Source organism: Suncus etruscus, chromosome 3, assembly GCF_024139225.1.
Source record: "Suncus etruscus isolate mSunEtr1 chromosome 3, mSunEtr1.pri.cur, whole genome shotgun sequence".
NCBI lineage: Eukaryota > Metazoa > Chordata > Mammalia > Eulipotyphla > Soricidae > Suncus > Suncus etruscus.
The window spans coordinates 107,854,716-107,879,235 of NC_064850.1; the positions used below are offsets into that span (position 1 = coordinate 107,854,716).

Sequence of the window (24,520 nt, forward strand, 5' to 3'; positions counted from 1 at the left end):
CACACCCAGCAGTGCTCTCACACTTGGGGTGCCTGCATTGCAGCACACGGTCTAGTCCTTTGAGTCATCTTGCCAGTTCTCCTGGCTTGTATCTTGTTAAGCTTTTCTTTAGTTTATCCATTTGTAATCGCATGTCTAACATTTTAAGTGTAGGGCTAGAGAGTACAGGGGCACTTTCCTTGAATGCAGCTAACCCTAGTTTGATCCCTGGTATCACAGGTTTCCAGATTGCCCCAAGCACAGAGTTAGAAATAGCACTGAGCATGACAGTATATGACCCAAACCCCACCTTGAAATAAAAATTTAAGTGTAAATTATTTTTCCATTATACATTCAATCATTTATAGAGGTTGATTATTAATTTTTGTTTAGTAATTTTTTAAAATTATCAATAAATATTTCTGATGATTATTAATTTACTTTTACATAAGTAAAAGTACTCTTGTCAAAGTAAGTTATTCTGACAATTTCAGTCTTTTTTTTGAGATTAAGAAATGTACACTTTTTTTTCTTTTTCTTTTTTTGATTATTTTTTGAGGGGTGCTACACTGGTGGTGTTCAGGGGTTACTATTGGCTCTGTGCTCAGAAATCACTCCTGGCTCAGGGGAATCATATGGGATGCTGGGGATCAAACCTATGTCTGACCTGAGTCAGCCACTTGCAAGGCAAGTGCCCTCCCACTGTGCTACCACTCCAACACAGAATGTACACTTTAAAAGCTTATATCCAGCTCATTAAAACTTAATATCATCAAACCACTGAAAAACTAGGTGTAAAATATTTCTATGCTGGGTGAAATAATAATTAAAAATTAATTTACAATATAATAAAGTGGGTATGTCAAGTCTATAACAAAAAGTGGTTGTAAATTCTGTGAAAAAGGTAGAGCTAAGTTCAGACTTTGAGTTATGGTTTTGGAAAATGTAGAATCATAAAATGGGATCCTACTTATGTTTGTATAGGATTTTTGTTTGGTTTTGGTTTTTAGTTTGGGGCCCACACCCATAGTACTCAGGATTCACTCCTGGTAAACTTCAGGGGACTATTCACAGTGCCAGATATTAAATGCGGGTCAATAATGCACAGCCAAGTGCCTTATCTCTTATGGTCAGAAGTACAGTGATGTATAAAGAGACAGAGAACTACCCAGGAGAACATACATATACAAAATTGGGTAGAAAGGACTATATGATATAGGTTAAGTCCCAGGATGGCAAGGATGGAAGCACTGAGCAGAGAGATAGTACAGTGGTAAGGTACTTGCCTTGCATGAAACAAACACTGGTTTGAAACCTGGTAGTACAAGTAGTCCTCTGAGCACTGTCAGGAGTGATAACTGAGCACTACCTGTTTGGGCCCCAATTTCTACATACACACACACATTTATACACACATTTATACATACACAAGCAGTGAGTGAACACTCACTCATGCATACACACAAAGAGAGCTTTGGCAAGTAATTAGTGAATAAATGAATAGTAATTAGAATAAGGAAAAGAATGAGTCTTCGCTGATGGTTATGTCAGTGGTATATTAATTTAGGGGAATTATTAAAAAGAAAAGAAAAAGCAAGAAACCTGGTTTTGTTGTGTTTATTTTATGATAATAATTATTACTTACGAGTAGGAAACAGTCTTTAACATGTTTTGTTTTGAACCACACCCTGCAGGGAGCAGGACTTACTCCTGACTCTGTGCTCAAGGATCATTCCTGGTGATCTTGGATCTAACCCTGGGCAGTCTTGTGCAAGCAAGTGCCCTGCCCATTATAATTTCTCTTCAACCCATGAAAATTCATTTTGTCAGTCAAAAAGTAAGTATTCCTTTTTAAAGACAAAGTATTAAATATACAGGGATATTTCCCTACATCGAGGACTACTTTTCCTACTAAAAAAATTAACTAACCTTTGCAACTAACTTGGTTCCAAAGAAGGAATAATAAAAAAGGATTATTAAGGTTCAGAAGAGTAGTATCAGGTCTTAGAGCATCTATCATGAAAGTCTCTTGTTCCACATGTGCCCATTACAATTCTGGAAGCTTCACTGTCTCAGCCTGGCAGCTCTGTTGTCCATGACCCCTGGTACTGCAAATGATATGTTCACACAGCATCCAGGTATGTGTGCATTTATGTATCTCTCTGGCCCACCAATAGGAATATTAACGATAGTGAGCATGCAAAATTTAAGTCATTAAATGATGATAGGTGTGTTTTCCCTATATACCAACACTCCTCATCGACAATGGAATTGCAACTTAATAAACTCATCATAAACTAAAAATGAACTGAAAATATACATTATTTTCTCAACCTGTGGCACATGGGAGCTTAGCCTAGCTTTCCTTAATGGGCTCAGGACAATTGACCTTAGACTACAGTGGGGCAAGTACCAAGAATTATATAAAGGCTGTGCTCCTTCTCACCAGAAATAGGAGACACACATAAGACTTATGCAGACATGAAGCGATGTGAAAACAAACAACATCTAATAACTACAATGTGCCAACGAGGTACATACGCTGTGAAGCATCCTGTTTATCCTCTTGATCAGTGGCTGATGGGGTGCTATCCTTTGACCAGCACCACTGGGAAAATAACATACTGCATATAAAATGAGCTGGGGTAGGGGAAACAGAAAAGCCAAGTTCAGAGTGACCCTTTCCTGGATTGCATTACTCTCAAATCAACTTGCAGTCTTAAATCACACTACTGGGCTTTGGCATATCTGGATAGAGATAAACCAGGGAAAGAGAGAAACTAATAATTTTTCACTAATAATCTCATTCTTCCCCACTTCCTCCAGCTGTGCTTAGAGACTTTTCTAAGGTCCTCGGGAAAGCTCAGGGAGGAGCAAAACAGACTTATTGCCCTGCAAAGCATATGAGGAACCCCACATTCTCCACCACACAGGGAAGAGTGAGCTCCAAGCCAACCAAACTGGAAGACCAAGAAATATGATCAACACAAGGTCTGGCAAACATGTTCTGTATGTAGCTTCATTAATTGGCGATTCTCACAAACTGGGACATCAGGAATAGTCAAGTCCCACTCTGCCACTACCATAGATTAAAAATAACTGTGCTCTCCACATTGGGCCAAGAAATGGCTTTCTGTAAATGGGTTAGGGTATCAGACCCCATCTTCTGATTGGTCCTGCACTGTTGTGGCCGAGGTCAATCCTCTGTGTTTGCTGTCCCAACTTTGTACTGGAAACGGTTGCAAAATGCAGCCTCCTCTTTGGGGTGGCTAATGCTTCACCAGCCTCTGCAGACACACAGGAGCTGAGCCAGGAAAGGAGGAGCTTAAACAACTGTGTGCAAAATCTGGGAAATGGAGTGAACACAAGGAAGAAGACTGGTGAGGAGGGAGAAGGGAAGGACATCCTCCAGCTTCCGGGTTAAAAGGACCATCAACTGCCCCAGCCACTGGCTGGCCCCGCCATCCGTGGAGCTACATAAAGGGACCATCAGAGTGCAGAGGCCGCAGTGCTGACCCTGCAGGACTCGGAGCACTAGGGATCGGCATCATGAGTGGGTCCTGGCACCCCCGGAGTTTAGTTCTCTGCTTCTACACTCTTACATTGCTCTCAGCAACAAGTCTGGCAGTAAGTGTGGTTCCCCAAACATAAACTTGATTGAAGCGGAAAATAGTTTGGATATATGACAAATCTTTTTTATTTTTTTCCTCTATTTTTTCCTCCTCCAGTATATTGCTACCAGAGACAACTGCTGCATCTTAGATGAAAGATTTGTAAGTACTTTTTATGTTGCCCTTTTATTGGAACTGGAGAGGGATAGTGGAAGGAGATCCTTTCAAATGTTTGTTGTTGTATTTGTCTTAAATTTTACCTTAAAAATTTATGAAACTTTATGATCAAGAGCTTCAGTGGTTCTGTTGTCCTTGCTTTTCAGGGTAGTTATTGCCCCACAACCTGTGGAATTTCAGATTTCCTGAATAATTACCAAGTCAAAGTAGACAAAGACCTACAGAGCTTGGAAGACATCTTTAATCGAATTGAAAATAATACATTAGAAGCCAAAGAATTAGTGAAAGCAATCCAGATCGGCCAGAATCCTGATGAATTAGCAAAGCCAAGTGAGAAACACAATGTCATTTGACCCAGCAAATAAATTTGTGACATTTGGGTGTTGAAGTTTCTGAGGTTCTGTTTGCCTAAATATTGTATGTTTCTGATCCTATATATTACAGATCGAGTAGACCTGGCCACTAAGCAGTACAGGAAAATTATGGAAGAAATTGTAAAATATGAAGCATTGGTTGTAACACACGCACAAAGTATTCGGTAATCATTTTTGTTGTAATATATTCTCCAGCCTGAAATAGTTTTTATAAAATAGTCCAAGCATAGTGGAAACTATCTTTTTTATTGTCAAGTTAAAGCAAATGATTGTACAGAACACCTTGAACCAGTGGAGATAGTTTATATTTATTTTTTTATTTTTATTTTCATTTTTTTTTGGTTTTTGGGTCACACCCGGCAGCCCTCAGGGGTTACTCCTGGTTCAACACTCAGAAATCGCTCCTGGCAGGCTTGGGGTACCATATGGGATGTCAGGATTCGAACCAATGACCTTCTGCATGAAAGGCAAACACCTTACCTCCATGCTATCTCTTCGGCCCTGGAGGTAGTTTTTATTACAATATGAATGATATGGGTTCAAATTGCTTTATAATCATCATGTGGGACAAAGGTGTTTCAAACATCTTTCAATGACATCATAGCTATAGTTGTTAAAAGGTTCTTTCCTGGGGCCGGAGAGATAGCATGAAGGTAAGGTATTTGCCTTTCATGCAGGTCATTGGTTGGAATCCCAGCATTCCATATGGTCCCCCGAGCCTGCCAGGTGTGATTTCTGAGTGTTGAGCCAGTAGTAACCCCGAGGGCTGCCGGGTGTGACCCAAAAACCAATTTTCTTACAACAAAAAATTCAATAAATGGGAATTGGGATGTTGAAAATAAAATTCTCTGTATATGAATGCCAGCAAATTAGTGGTGAGGAATCAGCAAGCAGAGACATGGGAAGAGTGTGAGTTAAAAAAATAAAATATATCTAAGGGAGAGCAGAGAAATAAGCAGGTTTTAAGAGACTCTGTGAAGCAAATGTAAAATTACATCAGGTTTGATGAACCCACAAGTATGTATTCTTCCTTTACTTGAAAAAAGAATGTCTGTTAATAACTTCCTAGGGAGTCACAAACATTTTGAACAGAATTTTAGACAGTTTCTCTTCTTACTCAATCTGCTGGATTTTTCTCTCTAAATTTTCTCAAAGCAATGCCAAGAAAAAATTTAAAATAAATGGTGGTTATAAAGAAGCGTGGGAAGGATTTACCTACTGCTTTCTGCTCTCACAGGTCATAGTTACTATTGTCTTTTTATTGTTATCACTGCAATTTGCTTTATTATTGCCATATTTGAAGTGAAGGAGACTATGGTGTGGAAATATTCTAACACTGTAAAAGATGACCACATTTTTTTATCCTTTCTTCCAAAGAAAAGGAATACAATCTATGTATTGTAAAAAAAAAAAATCCTGTCCTATCTGAATTTTTACATGTATCACTCAAGAAACTATTGAAGCAAAATTTTTCCTTCCTCCAGTTTTCGGCAGCTTTCTCCCAGAGTTACATAAACTAATACACTAAAGAGACAGAGAAATATTGTTTTATTATATGTAAATAGTGCCCAGATACTGAAAACCATAGATAGAGTCAAAAAGAAGTTTTGCCAATAGAATAACTGACTAGAGCTTTTACTTCCTAAAAGAATCTTCTGGTTTAAGAAGCATCAAGTGCCCCTCTCCTCCAGGCTCTTGTCTTTTTGTTTTGTTTTGTCTTGTTTTGTTTGGGGGCCACACCTGTTGTCGCTCAGGTATTACTCCTGACTCTGTGCTCAGAAATCGCACCTGGCAGGTTCTGGGGACAATATGAAATGCCAGGGATTGAAACCGGGTTTCTTCTGGTAGGCCACATGCAAGGCAAATGCCCTATCTCTGTGCTATCTCTCAGGCCTCAGGCTCCTATCTTTTTTGTTTGTTTGTTTTGGTTTTTGGACCACATCCAGTGACTCTCAGGGGTTACTCTTGGCTGTGCACTCAGAAATTGCTCCTGGCTTGGGGGACCACATGGGATGCTGGGGATTGAACTGAGATCCGTCCTGGATCAGCCCTGTGCAAGGAAAATGCTCTAATGCTGTGCTATCACACCCCTGGCTCCTATCTTAAGGCTCATTCTTAGTTTCCCTCTCAGTGGATGAGAACTATTCAAATGACCACTTGCAGTGACTTGTTCATTCATTAGGTCTTTTTAAGACCAAGTAAAGGGATGATTTTTCTATCTAACTGTCTTTAATGAGAATGATGAATCCTCTACACACAGAGAGGTGTGGAGCTTTTCCCCTTTTTTGCATTGTAATGCAAAGTTAACCAATTAAACAAAGGAAACCCAAAAGTAAATCAGTAAACTCGGTATGATCCCTTGATAACCAAAAATATATTTCTCTTCTGTCTCATTTTTCTTTTCCGAAAAAAGCATTAGATTTTAGTTCAACTCAACAGAGTAACCTAATTTTATAATTCTTCCAAGAATGCAGCAATTTATTAGGAAGAATTCTTGAGATAATAATAAGATAGCCATTTTCCAAGGAAATGCAAAATCACCTCTCTGAAAGGAAAACTTCCTTATTTCTTTGTAGGTTTTTACAGGAAATATATGATTCAAATAATCAAAAGATTAACAACTTGAAAGAAAAAGTAGCCCAACTTGAAGCCAAGTGTCAGGAACCTTGTAAAGACACAGTGCAAATCCAGTCTATAACTGGGAAAGGTAAGTGAGAGGCTTTTACTGGGATAAAGTTATCAAAGCAAATCAAAAGTAGAAGAAACTTTACATATTGGGATATATAAGAATAATTTGGAAAGTGCTCATCCGTTAAGTCTATAATGTCAATTGCATAGATTTTTTTTTGAGGAACTACACATAGTTTGAAAATAATAAGAAAAATATACAAATCACTGGAGTACTTTGCATAACATTTATAAAAAACAAACAAACAAAAAACACCTCATTTTCATATATGGCACAGTCTTGACTAGATTCCAAACAGTTAAAGATTCCTTCTTGTTTAGATTGTCAAGAAGTTGCCAACAAGGGAGCCAAGGAGAGCGGACTTTATTTTATCAAACCCATCAAAGCGAAGCAGCAGTTCTTGGTCTACTGTGAAATTGATGGATCTGGAAATGGGTGGACTGTACTTCAGAAGGTAGTTTTCCTCTCACCAAATGACTTTAAAAAAAATGTCAGCTGGGGCTGGAGAGATAGCATGGAGGTAGGGCGTTTGCCTTGCATGCAGAAGAATGATGGTTCGAATCCTGGCATCCCATATGGTCCCCCGAGCCTGCAAGAAGCGATTTTTGAGCGCAGAGCCAGGAGTAACCCCTGGGTGTTGCCGTGTGTGACCCAAAAAACAAAAGCAAAACAAAAAGAAAATGTCAGCTGTTCTTATCAGATGACAGACATTTTCTGAAGCATTAGTTAAGTCTTACAACTTTTTCCAGGATGTAAATCTAATTATTTTCTCTTTCACAGAGGAAAAAAACAGGTACAGGAAGTTAAGTAATTTGATCAACTAACTAGTAAGAGTCAGCATTTGAACCCAGGCATCTGGTTTCAGCGTCCATTACTTGGCTCTGATGACCCAATGTTGTGGGTTCCCGATAGCATTAGTCACAGCAGTGCAGTGCCAAAGAACTAGAATTCATACCTAAGGCTGCATCATGAGAAGAGGAGGTTCCCTGCAAGTTGCTGTAGAGCTGATTAAGGATGAAGACCTGTCTTTTGCCAGCAGCTGGTACCCACTGCAGATGCAGGTTCCTTTAGAACCTGTAGGGGACGCAGTGTGACAGCTGTGGTAGCAGCCACAGACAGCAATGGACAGACCTTTCTTCTATCAGAGTAAGAATTAGCCATACAAAATAAAGATAAATTAAAAAAAAGAATTAGCCATGCAGTAGGAGTTTGCCAATCCTCTAGGTGTCTTAAAAACAAACAATAACAAAACCCTACTAATTTAGAATTTTCCACATGTGAATCTTTCTTTTAAGCACTTCTCTTACATTCTTTCTTGTACCAACCTTAAGAAATCAATGTTGTTATTTCTGGTTGTCAAATGAGGAAATTGAAGCAGCTTGCCCCAGGTCACTTAGTATAGTAGGTGATAGAAACTTGTCCTCCATATTTTTGTCAAATTAACTACTTTAATTGTATTGATAATCTTTTTACCCATTTACCCATACAATTCTGTTATCAGAGGCTTGATGGCAGTGTGGATTTCAAGAAAAATTGGATTCAGTATAAAGAAGGGTTTGGACACTTGTCTCCTACTGGCAACACAGAATTTTGGCTGGGAAATGAAAAGATTCACTTGATCAGCACACAGTCTACCATGCCGTATGCACTGAGAGTCCAGTTGGAAGACTGGAATGGCAGAGTCAGGTACTGTTTTGAAGGAACAGGAGGGCCAGTTTGTGGTAGGGGCAGTTTGGAACACACTTTTTCCACCTTTCAGTACCAGGTAGTCTAACACACATATTGGGCACATCTGAACACTCTCTCCAGAAACCAGTGTGGGCTGTCCAGAGAAGGTTATTTAGGAAGGCTAAAAAATGTTTTGGTGCAATCAAGTGACCCTTGAGCCATAGAGTATAACGGATATTTACTGAGTGTTTAATATGTACCAGAAATGGAGCTTGCAAACAGAATCTAATCCAAATAACTAATGAGGTGAACACTGACAAATTCCATTTTACAGATTAACCTTCCAAGGGCACTAGCTGGTTTGAGGCATAAGATGGTTTTTATGAATGCAGGTTGCCTGACTCTTGAGGGCTTCCTCTGAATGACTTACCTTGGATGAAAAGCAAATCTAGCCTCTTGATACCGTATTGCCTTAGAAACTAGTAAACCCTATGGACTGCCTTAAAATTAAATCAACTGGTGCCTTAGATTAAGATGGCACTTCTCTGGGCCGGTGAGGTGGCGCTAGAGGTAAGGTGTCTGCCTTGCAAGTGCTAGCCAAGAAAGGACCGCTGTTTGATCCCCCAGCGTCCCATATGGTCCCCCCCCCAAGCCAGGGGCGATTTCTGAGTGCTTAGCCAGGACTAACCCTAAGCATTCAAATGGGTGTGGCCCCAAAAAAACAAAAAACAAATAAATAAATAAAAAGATGGCACTTCTCTCTGTTGGAAGCTATGAGGAAAGTTTGAGCTATATTTGCTTAATTAAATTTTAGAAAGCTGTACAACCCTCTAGTTACTTCTGTGAAATATTTTATGTTTCTAAACATGTATTTCAATATTCTTATTTTTTTACCTGGAATGTATTATAGTAAACACTCTCTTCTAGAATATCTATTTCCCAGGAAGATCAGAGAAAGAAACTATTTTTCTGGACAACCTTGTTCATATAAGCTTATCCTTCCCTAAACTACATAGAAGTATGGTCTTTGGTCACACTTGTTTCTGGAGGAGAATCTTTGCTTCTCTGACCCTGATCCTATTTCTCATCTTTTTGGGCTACACAAGATCACATCTATATGATGTTATAGAATTTCTCCTTTATGTTACTACTACATTGCCATGGGACACTTTTGCATATCATCCTTCTGGTGGCATATGAAGCTAAAGAAATTGTAGTTCCTTCAAAGTTTGGCACATTAATTAATGGTCACACACTATTAGTTTAATGCCAAGGCATATGATAATTTAAATTAAAAGTTGGGAAATGGAAAATTAGATATGTGTCTATGATTTTGATTTTAATAACAGGCTCCTCTAGACCAAAAACATTCAAATAGGTAAAATTCACCATTTTCACATTCTATAAACCTATAAATATATAAACTCATCCTAAGTGGCACTAATGAACTCTGGGTTAATACTAACCCACGCACTGGCTTTTCAAATTTGAGCAAAATCTACCAAAAAAAAAACCCACATTAAACACCCCCAACAGGGAGATGTTTAATGAGATCCAGGGAGATCCCAACAGAGGATCTTCTGAGATCCTCCTCAGGCTCACAATATGATAGCTATCTTCTCTTCTTTGTAGCACTGCAGACTATTCCACGTTCAAGGTGGGATCTGAGGCTGACAAGTACCGTCTGACATATGCCTATTTCATTGGTGGAGATGCTGGAGATGCCTTTGATGGCTTTGATTTTGGTGATGATCCAAGTGACAAGTTTTTCACCTCCCACAATGGCATGCAGTTTAGTACTTGGGACAATGACAATGATAAGTTTGAAGGCAATTGTGCTGAACAGGATGGATCTGGTTGGTGGATGAACAAATGTCATGCTGGCCACCTCAATGGAATCTATTATCCAGGTTTGTCTTTCTTCCTTATTTATGCACTAAGTGTATGGTCTCTAGATTATTTAAAACGATACATAAGAAAATGAAATTAATTAGTAACAATATGGGGGGTGAGGATGTAAAATAAAAATACCCACTACTGGTGAGACTGCCCCCACATGCCATGTTTTTAACCCTTTAGGTGGATGGCTCTGATAAAGCAGGTTAGTGGAGAAGAAATAATACCAAAACAGTCAGAACAAGATTTATTAGATTCAGACTGCTTTTCACTTCTTGGCCTCTCTCTGCCATATGCTCCCTTTCTGCCAAGCCCCAAGTCAGAACTGCTCTTTCTTTATTATCCAGAACCAGAACCAAATCTACCAGGGTGGGGGACGGTTCTGTAATATAGTGGGCTTTTACATACCAAAAAAAGAGGTTAGAGAAAAAGGAAGTTGGGGGAAATTCTTTGGTTAGGGCTGTTAGTTAGTGTCATCTCACAAGCGAGTTTTCTCAGATTTCTTTTTTTTAATCCAGAATTGGGTAATATTAAGCTTATACCTCAAATTGACTTTTCAGGTTTCCATCTGGTTTCTCATTGTGTCTGAAACTATGAATTTTCCATGAATGAAGCAATCTGTGTAATCATTCAGTGAGTGAGCAGGAGACTGAAAGAAGAGAGTAAAAAGCTGAAAAATGTTGACAAGGGCAGAGTGCATGAAAGCTTGATAAGACAGAGTCCAGCCCGAACAGTGGAGACTTTGACTAGGATGAGAGACCTGAAGGTCCCCAGCCCTAAGCTGGAGTAGCTCTAAACATTGGCTTTACTTACTGACAAAACTAAAGCTAATCTTTGTACTGCCAGCCAGGGGACAAGGAAAAGGCCAGTCAGCCTCATCTTCTCAATAGAAATGGAAATCTCTCATACTTTGCAGTAAAATTGTGTTTTCCAATAATCAGAGACCACCTGATCAGGAATTGTTAAATACTGCCATAATGATTTGGAACCTGTTCAAGAGAAGGTTAAAATAATGAAAGAGAAAAGCTGGGGTGATAGTACAGTGGGCCTGGTGTCTACCTCATATGTGGCTGATCTGGGTTCAATCTTTGGAACCCCATATGTTCCTTAAGCACTACCAAAAGTGGTCCCTAAGCATAGAGCCAAGATTCTACTACTGCTGAGTGTGACCCACGAATAACATAAAATGAGAGAGAAATGGGGGATATTGGTTTCTTGCCCTTTAATCAGTGACAAACTTTAAAGTATAAAAATGAAGTGATATATACATACATCTATATATGTGTGTATGTATATATGTATATATATATACATAGTCAATAATACTGAAACAGGAAATCCAATAATCAAACTTCAAAATATTCACACTGAGGTGCAAGGTGAGGTTTGAGAGTGTGGGAGAGAACCCTAGGGACACCAGTGAAAGCAAAATGACACTGCTGGAAGGAAAATGACACTGGTGGTATGATCAGTGCTGGAACATAGTAAACCTGACAAACATCTATTAATAACTTTGCACATCACAGTGTCTTAATAAAAAAAACAACTAAATAAATGTGAGGAGAAAGCACAGCACAAGTATACTTAATAATACAGTTGCTACATCATAATACAGTTGTTTCCCTTATAAATCCAGTTTAGGGCTTCATGGAGAGATTTTTTTCCTTGGTAAATAACACTATAGTTTTGATGCACCTATGGACTTTCCAATAGTTCTTTTAATGCTCTTGAGATAAAATTCAAGATCAATGATAACTATGTTCTGTACTTTATTTTAGGTGGCACTTACTCAAAAGCATCCACTCCCAATGGTTATGATAATGGCATTATTTGGGCCACTTGGAAGTCCCGGTGGTACTCCATGAAGAAAACCACCATGAAGATCATCCCACTGAACAGACTCTCCATAGGAGAAGGGCAACAGCATCTTGGGTCAGGCAAAAAGGTCGGACCAGAACACTATGTTGAAATAGAATATTAGGAAACCATTTCACCTGAAAGTTGTTCATTTTGATTAACCAACCAAGTCATAGAAACTTCTCTGAAAGTTTCTTCTAATTTCTTTTAGTATATTTATTCAATTGTAGTCTTTTATAAAGGATACTTAGCCTTCAATAGGAACTAAAAGTTCCTTAGAACTCTATCCTAAAAATTGAATTCAGTTAATTAAATTAATTTACGGAATAACATCTTGGCTTATTTACTACTATATAATAAAATTGTCATATTTTTCCTTTTAATGATAGTGTATTATTTTTCTTTGGCTATTAAATCTTTTAGAAAAAACTTAAAACTAAAATAAGGTATGAGTAATTCCAAATGCTTACATGTTTTGTCATATTTATTACTATGAAATAACTTATAATTAATATATTTAAATTGAGATAATTATACATTCTTTATTTTTTGTTTTGGTCATAGGCTGGAGACGTTTAAAAGACCATTTCAAAAGTGATTTTCATTCATTTTTTAATGGACTTTATCTGAACAGAAAAATATAGTGTTTTTTCCTATGGGACAATGGACTTGCAAAGCCTCACTTCATTTTAAAAATAACCCTTGTTAAAAACTCCACTAACAGTTTTATACTGGTGATAATTTATCTACATGTCATTTCAATAAACTTTTATTTCCTAAAATTAGTAATACTGTACCTTTTATTTGACCATTACAAATCATCACTGTCAATTTAGTGATTTTTGTTGGGCAGTCAGCAGTAGCTGATGAGTTTCTACTTTGTGCTGCATATTATGCATGAATTTCTGAGAATTCTGAAAGAAACTAAAATTATGTTCCAGAAGAGATATTACAGAGAAAAAAAAACCAACATGACAGGATTTCATATGAAAACATAAACACAAATCACAGCCACAAAACTAAAGCAAATGTACTCAAAGCACTAAATAATATCTCAAAGACATGACTGGAGAATTCTCTGAGAAAAATGCTTTGGTTCTTGACTCCTATGACCAGATGTGGGTAACTTTGAGGGGACTGAAACTCTGAGCAGAGTGCTTTAAGGACCCATCTGCTGAGTTCCTCATCATAGGGAGTGCAGGGAGCAAAATAGAGCCATTATTTCCTTCTCAATCCAGGGATATTGGGTTTTAAGCAGCCAAGAAACAGAAATCATCAATTCTATGATGACTAAGGAATAACTAAATCTATGTAAGTGGACATAAATTTGATTACATAAGACATAATTACATAAAGCAGGGGTGGCGAACAAGTTCGACACAAAGAGCCAAAATTTTAAACTTTGAGAGTCAGAGAGCCACACCACGCAGTGACTTGCCAAAACAGACAAACACTCACACGAAAGCATATCATTTTAACAATAATATATCAAACACATATTGCATTTTGCCATTTTGAGTGAGGATAAAAATCCTGCAGTGATGGTGAGGGTGTGCTGCGTCCTCCACACTAAGAACTAATGGCCAGATGTGACACAACATGTGACACACGGGTCCCCCGCTCGCTGGCCTGTGCAGTTGTTTCGAGGGAGGACGCAGCCTGGGGGCGGGACTCCGCGCTTGGAGCTCTCTTCTCAGAGGTCCCTCCTCAGAAGCAGCAAAACAAAATCCAAACTTGGCAAAGAGCCACAGTATACAAAAGAATGATAAGAGGCAAAAAGCCGCATTTATTTTGGCCGGGAGCCTCATGTTCGCTATCCCTGACATAAAGTAATCAACTCTGTTCAAAATATGTACCTAAAATATTACTATGAAAGATATGTAATCCACTTTGATCAAAATAAAAATCATTATTAAAAAACGAAACAAAACAAAACAAAAAACAAACAAGAATATGAAGCCCTGAGCTGTGGCTCTGGAATTTCTTCCTTTCCACAATTTCGCTGTTGTCCTTTCTTTATTTTTTTCCATAAACCTGACTTTCAGATAGCTTCTGGAGAGAAAAATCAAGTAAATTAACTTCTAGGTAAACAGTAAAATGCTTTAGAAAATAGGACACTGATCATTGTTTGCAACACTCACTCATTCACATATGATTAAAACATCCACCAGTTTACACTAAGTGTTGTATTATCCACTCTACTGACCTCTGCCCTTTCTTTTCTATCCAGTTTTCTAGTTCCCCCAAATCCATAATTCATCTTACAGTTTTTCTTGTTCTTTATATCTCACATCATGAGGTCTATAAAAGCCACCTCTTAAAAATTGTTCTTTTGGGGCCAGAGTGGTGGCGCTAGAGGTAAGGCATCTGCCTTGCAAGCTCTAGCCTAAGAGGACCACAGTTCGATTCCCGGTGTACCATATGGTCCCCCCAAGCCAGGAACGATTTCTGAGTGCATAGCCAGGAGTAACCCCTGAGCATCAATGGGTGTGGCCCCCAAGCAAAACAAACAAACAAATGAAAAATTGTTCTTTTTTCTTCTCTAAACCCACTAGTATCATTCTAGTTGGGATACAAAATCTCTTGTCAGGAAATGTAATCTCCATCCTATCCTCATCATGCCTCCATTTTGCCTGGTCCTTTCAAATCAAGTTCTCAACACTCTCTCTCTCTCTCTCTCTCTCTCTGTATATATATGTATATGTATATATAGGTATATGTATATATGTATATGTATATATATGTATATGTGTATATATATGATATGTATATATATGTATATGTATATATATGATATGTATATATATGTATGTGTGTATATATACACCCGGCAGCACTCAGGGGTTACTCCTGGCCCTGTGCTCAGAAATCGCTCCTGGCAGGCTCGATTACCATATGGAATGCCGGGATTTGAACCACCGTCCTTCTGCATGCAAGGCAAATGCTTTACCTCCATGCTATCTCTCTGGCCCCTCCCAACTATATTTTTAAACTTTGAATACAGGCTGTTCTTTGTCATTCAAGAGCTCCTTTGAGTCAACTATTTGATCAAAGATATTTATAGTTATGTATTTCATGTTTTATTTTTTCTTATTAATATATTTATTTAAGCATCATGATTACAAACATGCTTGTAGTTGGGTTTTAGTCATAAAAAGTACACCTCCTGGAGCTGGAGCGGTGGCACAAGTGGTAGGGTGTTTGTCTTGCATATGCTAACCTAGGACAGACCATGATTCAATCCCCTAGTGTCCTTTATGGTTCCCCAAGCAAGGGGCAATTTCTGAATGCATAGACAGAAGTCACTGGGTGTGACCCAAAACAAACAAAAAAGTACACCTCCATTCACCAGTGCAAATTTCCCACCACCAATGCCCCCCATCTTCCTCCTCTCCCACCTCCTGCTTGTCTTCAGGATAGGCATTCTGTTTCTCTTACTCATTACCATTATCATGATTGTTATTGGTGTAGTTATTTCTCTAACTGCACTCACCAATCTTTGTGGTAAGCTTCATATCATGGGCTGGTCCTTTCAAATCTCACCTCTATTGTCTCTGGATAGTATTACCATACTGTCTTTTATTTTCTTAAATTTCACAGATGAGTGAGACTATTTTGTGTCTATCTCTCTCCCTCTAACTCGGGGAAAAACTGCAGCCATCAGGAAAAATGAAGTCATAAAATATTCCTATACATGGATGGACATGGAAACTATTATGCTAAGTTTTTTATGTTTTAAATATCAGTCCATTGATTTCTCATAAGGTCATTTTTGTTATTAATTATTTTATTTAAACATAATGGATACAAGGTTGTTCACAATACAATTTTTTTACAATGCAAAGTTATATATGATTGAGTTTCAGTCACGCAACACCCTTTATCAGTTAATACTTCCCACACAATTGTTTCCAGTCCCCTGCCATCCCTGCTTATGGTATAGTTTTCTCTCTCTCACTATTTTTCCCTACCTCTCCTACTTTTAAACACTGCGGTCTGCAATATTGTTAGTGAGGTGTATCTTGCCTATCATGTTATCTCCGTTCAATACCCAATTCTTGTCCAGAGTGATCATTTCCAACTATCGCTATCATAGTGGTCTCTTCTCTGCCCTAACTATACTCTCCCACTATTTGCACTCTTCCACTAATTTTTTTTATTCAGATAAGACTGAAAAAATAATATACATTTATTCCTGGGGGAAATTTCTGTATCAGGTTATTTCGTCTAAATCTGATGTAGCAAACCAAGAGTAGAAGAAAAATAATGTTAAGAACAATGAGTTAAGGCAAACAAAAAATAAGTTGGTCATAAAAATGGCAAAAATATGGAAAAGACTATTTTGTGGGAGAGCACCATGAGAAGATCATTTTTTAATTGGAGGGATCACATCCAGGGTCCCAGATATACAAAGTATTTACTGGTAAGTTGTATTTATGGTCAAATGGAATCTTCTTTATGACAATAGAAAAATTAGAACATATTTAATGTGGGAAAATGGACAAACAAGGTAGTATTTAGACTGATAATTATAATATATTTGTAAAAGCAAAAATTGTAAGAAAAATTATAAAATGAAAATGTATTTGTGATAAAGACATGTTTATATACTTTAGACAAATTTTCATCTGACATTCATAATTATCTATATTTCTCTTGCAACCAATCCAATCACATAACATTGAATAAAAACACTAAAAAATATTTGAGTGCTGTAATTTTCTCATGATCATTTTCCCAGTGTCCCTCTAACAACTGTCCCATCTTTCAAAATCATGAAGTCCTCTATTTTTTGTGGGAGTGGATCTCCCACGTAGTGCTTCAGAGTTATAAGGGTCCCTCCCAGCAATTTTCATTCTCCCTATCAAACCAGTGGTGAAATACAATGGTCCAAGAAAGCAGTGTAGTGCAGGCCCTGCAGTGACAGCGATTACCTGGGTCAGCCCAGTAGTGATCTGGGGTCTCTAGAACTAAACTCAGTGATGCCTGGGAAACCATGTGGTGCTAGGGGTTGGCCACATGCAAGGGACATGTCTTAACCCTTGTACACTCTCACTTACCCCGGAATCCCATCTTCTATTTCTCTTCCTTCCTTTCCCTTCCTTCCTTTTTTTCCTTCCTTCCTTCCTTCCTTCCTTCCTTCCTTCCTTCCTTCCTTCCTTCCTTCCTTCCTTCCTTCCTTCCTTCCTTCCTTCCTTCTTCCTCTTTCTTTCTTTCTTTCTTTCTCTTTTTTTCTTTCTTTTTCTTCTTTCTTCTTTCTTTCTTTCTTTCTTTTTCTCTTTCTTTCTTTCTTTCTTCTTCTTCTTTCTTTCTTTCTTTCTTTCTTTCTTTCTTTCTTTCTTTCTTTCTTCTTTCTTTCTTTCTTCTTTCTTTTCTTTCTCTTCTCTTTTCTTTCTTTCTTTCTTTCTTTTTCTTCTTTCTCTCGCTCTCTTTCTTTCTTTCTTTCCTTCCTTCCTTCTTTCTTTCTCTCGCTCTCTTTCTTACTTTCTTTTTCTTTCTTCCTTCCTTCCCCTTCCTTCCTTTTTCTTTCTTTCTTTCTTTCTTTCTTTCTTTCTTTCCTTCCTTCCTTCTTTCTTTCTTTCTCTTGCTCTTTCTTACTTTCTTTTTCTTCCTTCCTTCCTTCCCCTTCCTTCCTTCCTTCCTCTTTCTTTCTTTCTTATTTCTTTCTTTCTTTCTTTCTTTTCTTTCTTTCTTTCTTTCTTTCTTTCTTTCTTTCTTTCTTTCTTTCTTTCTTTCTTTCTTTCTTTCTTTCTCTCGCTCTCTTCCTTACTTTCTTTTTCTTTCTTTCTTCCTTCCTTCCCCTTCCTTCCTTCCTTGCTTTCTTCTTTCTGTCTTTCTTTCTTTCTTTCTTTCTTTCTTTCTGTCTTTCTTTCTTTCTTTCTTTCTTCTTTCTTTCATTTTTTTCTTTCTTCCTCCCTCCTCCCTCCCTCCCTCCCTCCCTTCCTTCCTTCCTTCCTTCCTTCCTTCCTTCCTTCCTCCTTCCTTCCTTCCTTCCTTCCTTCCTTCCTCCTTCCTTCCTTCCTTCCTTCCTTCCTTCCTTTTTCTTACTTTCTGCCACACCTGGTGATGCTCAGGGGTTACTCCTGGCTATGCGCTCAGAAGTCGCTCCTGGTTTGGGGGACCATCTGGGAAATGAATCTCGGTCAGTCCTAGGTTAGCACGTGCAAGGCAAACATCCTACAGCTTGTGCCACTGCTCTGGCCCCAGAATTACCTGTTTATGAGGGTATCTTGAACATATATTTTGATGAGCATTTTTGGTAATAGTGTTGATTGGTAAGAAGGACTTCCAGGGGCTGGAGTGATAACACAGCAGTAGACCATTGCCTTGTATGCAGCTGACCCAGGGCAGACCTGGGTTTAATCCCCGGCAACCCTTATGGTCCCCAAGCCAGGAGCAATTTCTGAGCACATAGCCAGGAGTAACCCCTGAGAATCACTAGGTGTGGCCCAAAAACAAACAAAGGACTTCCAGTTTCTTCTTTATATACCTCTGAATTATTATAATGTGTAAATATTCATATTTCAGTTAATTTTCACTGAGTAGAGAAAAATGTAAACTTTCTGTTTACTTTTGGGTAACATCCTGCAGTGCTCAGGTGTCACTCCTGGAAGTGCTTAGGGGACTGCATGGGGTGACAAGAATTGAAACCAGATTGGATATATGCAAGACAAATATCCTAACCGTTTTGTCCCTCTAGTCCCAGAAACTCAAAGTATTAAAGATTTTTATATTCAGTAGTAAACACTAAGGGACAATAGTTGAAATATAATCATGTAATATAATCCCACTGGATCACATCTCCACCAATTACATGGAAATTGAAGAACTAAACTTGGTAAATCAATTTTTTTAATAGGACCAGACCCAAAGAGAGGTGCTCATGACTTACAACAGGTTCTTGTCTCAGTGATCACTTCTGGCAGTGTTCAAGGTACCATGTGTTTTGCCAGGGATTAAGCCAGAGTTAACTGCATGCAAGACAAAGGCCCTTCCTGCTATATTACATCTCCAGCCCAGTAAATTAAAAAGAAAAGAAAAGAAAAGAAATCGGGGCCGGAGAGATAGCATGCAGGTAAGGCATTTGCCTTGCATGCAGAAGGATGGTGGGTCAAATCCCGGCATTCCATATGGTCCCCTGAGCCTGCTGAGTGCGATTTCTGAGTGTAGAGCCAGAAGTAACTAATCCCTGAGCACTGCCGGCTATGACTGAAAAACAAAAATCAAAAAACAAAAACAAAAAAACAAAAACAAAAAAAAGAAAGAAAATAAATCTACTTTTTTTTTTTTTGATTTTTGGGCCACACCCAGCGGTGCTCAGGGGTTACTCCTGGCTGTCTGCTCAGAAATAGCTCCTGGCAGGCACAGGGGACCATATGGGACACCGGGATTCGAACCAACCACCTTTGGTCCTGGATCGGCTGCTTGCAAGGCAAATGCCGCTGTACTGTCTCTCCGGGCCCAATAAATCTACTTTTAATGAAAATAATAACTTCAAAGTCTCATAGAAAGACCTTTTTTCTTTACAGTTCAAACCTCAACCATACCATCTACTTTTCTGTAAATTCCATATTCAGATCACTGTAACAGAAGATTAAGATCAAATTAGATGTTCAGGGTTGCATGACTTGAAAAAATCTACAGAGGAAAGATTTCCCAAAGTAAATATAGGTAGTGATCTACTGATGCCATGAATGGATCATGCAAACTCCAGACAAGAGAAATAATCATTTACTGAATATAAATCAATATTCCAAAATGTACTTCTCAAACCATGTAGCTTATTTTGCTTTTCTGCATATGTGCTTATCTATACATTAAAAATTTTGTCATGTAGCCTGAAGTAAGAGTCCAGTGGTTAAGACATTTGGCTTGCAGGCAACTAAGCCTGGTTTAATATCTGGCAATGCATATGATATTCTGAACACTTCCAGAAATAATCACTGAGCACAACGCCAGGAGTAAGCCCTGAGCACTGCTAAGTGAGGCTAAAAATTAAAAAAAAGTAAACAAATTACATTTCAGGTGTGTAGGTTGGTTTAAGCTGAGTGATAAATCTGGGCCAGAGAAATAGTACAGCAAGTAGGGCATTTGCCTTGCATGTGACTGATCTGGACATCTTCAGGTGTGGCCCAACTTTAAAGAAAAAAAGTGAGAAATAATGATATAAGTATAGATAGTATATCAAATGTTTACACAATCTGAAATTGATAATCTCTAACAGTGCAAATTAGCAAGGTATCTTCTTTATTATTCAGATAAAAATAATGTAATAATATAATATAGTATTAATGTTAATATTAATGTTACTATTCAGATAAGACTGAAAAAATAATATACATTTATTCCTGGAGAAAATTTATGTATCAGGCTATTTCTTCTAAATGTGATATACCCCAGGAAGAGTAGAATAAAAATAGTGTTAATAACAATAAGATAAGGCAAATGAAAAATAATAAGTTGGTCATAAAAATGGAAAGAATATGAAAATGTCTATATGGCATGTGTGTGAGAGAAAAAGAAAGAGAAAAAAAGAGATTTTTATGTGTGCCTTTCAAAGGCACAAGTTAAGTAAACCATACTACTGGTATATTACTATCATTCAGTACTGGGTCATTTTCCTGATAATTCTTCTTTGATTAAAATTTCCTTTTTGTGCATTTTCTTGATCTGGAGGCTGGCTCTAGCTGGCATGGGGTCTTGGAAGAGCCCAGGTCGAAGGCTTTCTCCCTAGCTTGGACGCGCTAGGAGCCTTGGTAGGCCCCCAGCCATCCCCTCTCCTGCCCCTGGGCCTCCAGGCCTTCCTGGGGTGGCAGCCCAGGTGGCCAGAAATTGAGGGTGCTTAGAGCTGTTCATTTTTACTAAGGCAGACTCATGCAATTTCTTAATAGTCTACATGTTCAAAATCACGAGGTATATATTAATAGTATATCCTGTCCTTAAGTTATGTTTTGCGTATGTAGAATGTCCATCTGGTATTCTGCCCTTTCACACAACCCTGTAAATCTCATTTTTACTCCTTAACTCTATCACCCCCAACCATCAGTACACCCCATTTACCCTTTTTAACTTCAGTATTACACTGTCCTAATCACACACCAAAGTGATGCACTGGATTTAACAACCCCCAACTATTTTAAAAGACTTAAAATGGACACATATGACTTCCAAATATTTTATGTCTATTTTCTTTGCCAGCTATAACTCTTACTAAATATTCCCTTATACAGTGAAGATTTTCCCCACTTTTTTTCTTTTCTTCTCTCTGTGAGCTGTTCAGTAAGGAATATTCGGTGAAGGAGTCCCTCAGTTTAATGCTTATGTTTAACCATGTCATGAGGATTTTTGGACTTGTTCTTGCAGCTCCCATATGGGCCTATAATGCCATGTGGCATTGTTCCTTGTTTGCATAGGCACATTAAAATGGGAAAATACTATACATACAAATATGTTCTTATCTAATAGAGGTAGGAACACAGAAATCTTGTAGAGCAATGGGTCCTTACACCCTGAACATTGACATAATGACCTGGCACAGGCCTCAGAAGAATAGGCATTCTCCATTCACCCCTGAACCAGGGAAGCTAACTACGAAACATCCAAGGTCATTTAAACATCATCTGGAAGCAATCTTCTACCAGGGAAGACCCTACCACTGCTCTGACATTGACCTGCTCAAAGGAGACTTCCCTCAACACTAAGAAGACTTGACAACAACCACCTGCTTACAGGACAGAGCTCTCTGCATTGACCTTTTATTGTGAGGTGAAACTAGAGGACGCTCTACACCATCCTGACTTCAATTTAGGATATTCAGATTCCAGGAGCTTTAATACAGAAAAAATGATACCAACAACAGAGACTGAAAAATAAAAGTGTATTGGCACTACAGAGAATGACTTGGATTGGACAAACTAGTCTGCCTGGAGCCTAGAGTTGGTCTTATGCCAGGAAACTTCAGGGGTAGGGTCTCCTTGTATTTAGGCCAAGGCTTTTCCTTTCCATGTCCCTCATATTTTGATGGGTCTATGCAAACAAAAACTGCAACTCCAGCACCGTTTTTATGGTGCTCCTTTGACTGTAATCCTTAAAAAAAAAAAACCCACTTAAACTTTTGAGGTTAACCCAATGGTCCTCAAACTACGACCCATGGGCCACATATTGTATTTATTCCCATTTTGTTTCTTCACTTCTAAATAAGATAATATGCAGTGTGCATAGAAATTTGTTCATAATTTTTATTTTTACTATAATCTGGCCCTCCAACAGTCTAAAGGACAGTGAACTGGCCCCGTTTAAAAAGTTTGAGGGCCCCTGAAACTAATACGCATGTGCAAGGAAATGTAAGAAAATACTATGCCTTCAAAGTTTAAGGAGTTACATAAGTTTTATGGCCATAGATTGCTTTGTGTACTGCTAAGAAATGTTATAATGTACTACAATCTGGGGACTTAAGGGACAAAGTAATTGTACATGGGTTCTATTTTACTTTTCTTAATGTTCTTTGGCTGGAAGTTCAAAATTAAGGTATCAGCAAGGGGTTTTCTTCTAAGAATTTGTTTAGGGGTGGTTGTCCTTCTACTGTAACTTTACCTTGTCCTCTTTCTTTGCATCTTTGTTCTCATAATTAAAAATAAAGTTATTATAAAAATTTCCTTTTTGCTGTTCCTTAGTAGTCATTCAATATATCTTGATGTGCAGATTTGTTCGCATTTTTTTCTTTTTGGTTTTTTGGGTCACACCTGGTGAAGCTCAGGGGATACTCCTGGCTATGCGCTCAGAAATTGCCCCTGGCTTGGGAACCATATGGGACACTGGGATCATCCGCGTGCAAGGCAAATGCCTTTCCACTGTGCTATTGCTCTGGCCCTTTGTTCGAATTTTTGTAAGTAATGTACCTCCTGATCTGTGTGTTTTTAATTATATAAATTAGTGTTACAGAACAGGTTCAGTCAGCTAATTGTTTTTCCTGGTCTGGGTTAAGAAAGGCAAAAATATTTAAGATCTACATTTATCGTATTATGGTCAGTGAATGTAATCTTGGTGATGTTCTTTTTATTTCTTTATTCCTTATCCTTGCTCTTCCCCTCAGTGTAATTGTTGATATTGTTGCAATGACCAGGAATCTCACATATTCCTGACTGTGGTGCTCACACAACTTAAGCTGTGGTGCTCGTCAGAGGTCATACATCATGCTAGGACTAAGGTGCTTGCATAAACCTAGGTTTGCTCTCCTTGCTGCAATACTTATGGAGGGGCTACATTCTTTTGTGAAGAAACATTTAACTTTAGTTAAATACTTTAAATTTAACTGTAGTTAAACTGTGGCCAGAGGCCGCACTTCCTGTGGCACACACATACATGCTTTCCGTTGGGGTGCTTGCTTTGAGTTGCACCTATTTTTGAAGTTTCTTAACCTCATCTGTAGGTTAAGCTGTAGGACAACTGGTACACATTACTTGTTATGCTAGGAAACCACAGACAGCAGAGTTGCTTGAGTAATGTTTGGCAATGGGGATTGAAACTCACAACCATATGCTGTAAGTCACTGTGCTAATCTTCTGGGTCCTAATAACATTGGTGTTTGTTTGTTTGTTTTGGGGTTGATACAGTGGTGCTCAGAGCTTACTCCTGGCTTTGTGTTGGGGAGCACTCTTGGAGGGTCTTGGAGGACCATATGGGTGAAAGGGATTCAATCTGGGTTAGCCACAAGTGTCTTACCCACTGTACTATTTCTGTGGCCCAATAATATTTATTCTTGAGAACAATTTCACAGATACTTTTGAGTTACATGGTGTCAGAGAATTAACTGACCCCAAAGGTATACCAGAACTTGTATACTAAATTTTTCTTTCAAGAAGGAAAGTGAACAAATGAAAGATATAGTCAAGTCTTTCTGAGTTTTGGCCCATAAGCCTTGTGGGGCTGACCATTATTAGCAGTGCTAAAAGCTTTGAGTGCTGGCTCACAGATCAACTTTTGACAATTCTTTCAATGTTCTAAGAATGCCCCATTCCAGCTTTTGTGCACTTTCGTTTCATGGGGAGACATTTGAAGACACAAAGAGAAATAAAACTGAGTGTGACATTTCATCAGGTTTGCAACTGGATCTAAATTAATCTAAAATTCAGTCGCTTTGGCCCTTATCAGAAAAACCTAGGTGAGGGAATAGAGGATCCTTAAAACTTCCCAGAATCAACCAACAGCTTAATATTCTCTAAATACTCAGAGTGAGGCAGACCACCCATTAATAAAAGGGGCCTCTTTCA

The 24,520-nt window shown here is 38.3% G+C and overlaps 1 protein-coding gene across 1 annotated transcript; it reads left to right on the plus strand.

Annotated features, from left to right (window-relative positions):
- Positions 1 to 3,463: 3,463 nt before the first annotated feature.
- Positions 3,464 to 13,036, plus strand: FGG (fibrinogen gamma chain). Its single transcript, XM_049769624.1, has 10 exons — positions 3,464 to 3,606; positions 3,708 to 3,752; positions 3,914 to 4,097; positions 4,212 to 4,305; positions 6,718 to 6,848; positions 7,151 to 7,284; positions 8,332 to 8,516; positions 10,131 to 10,408; positions 12,173 to 12,339; positions 12,816 to 13,036. Exons 1-10 carry the CDS (start codon positions 3,529 to 3,531, stop codon positions 12,828 to 12,830), a joined length of 1,311 nt encoding a protein of 436 aa, XP_049625581.1. The 5' UTR covers positions 3,464 to 3,528; the 3' UTR covers positions 12,831 to 13,036.
- Positions 13,037 to 24,520: the final 11,484 nt, after the last annotated feature.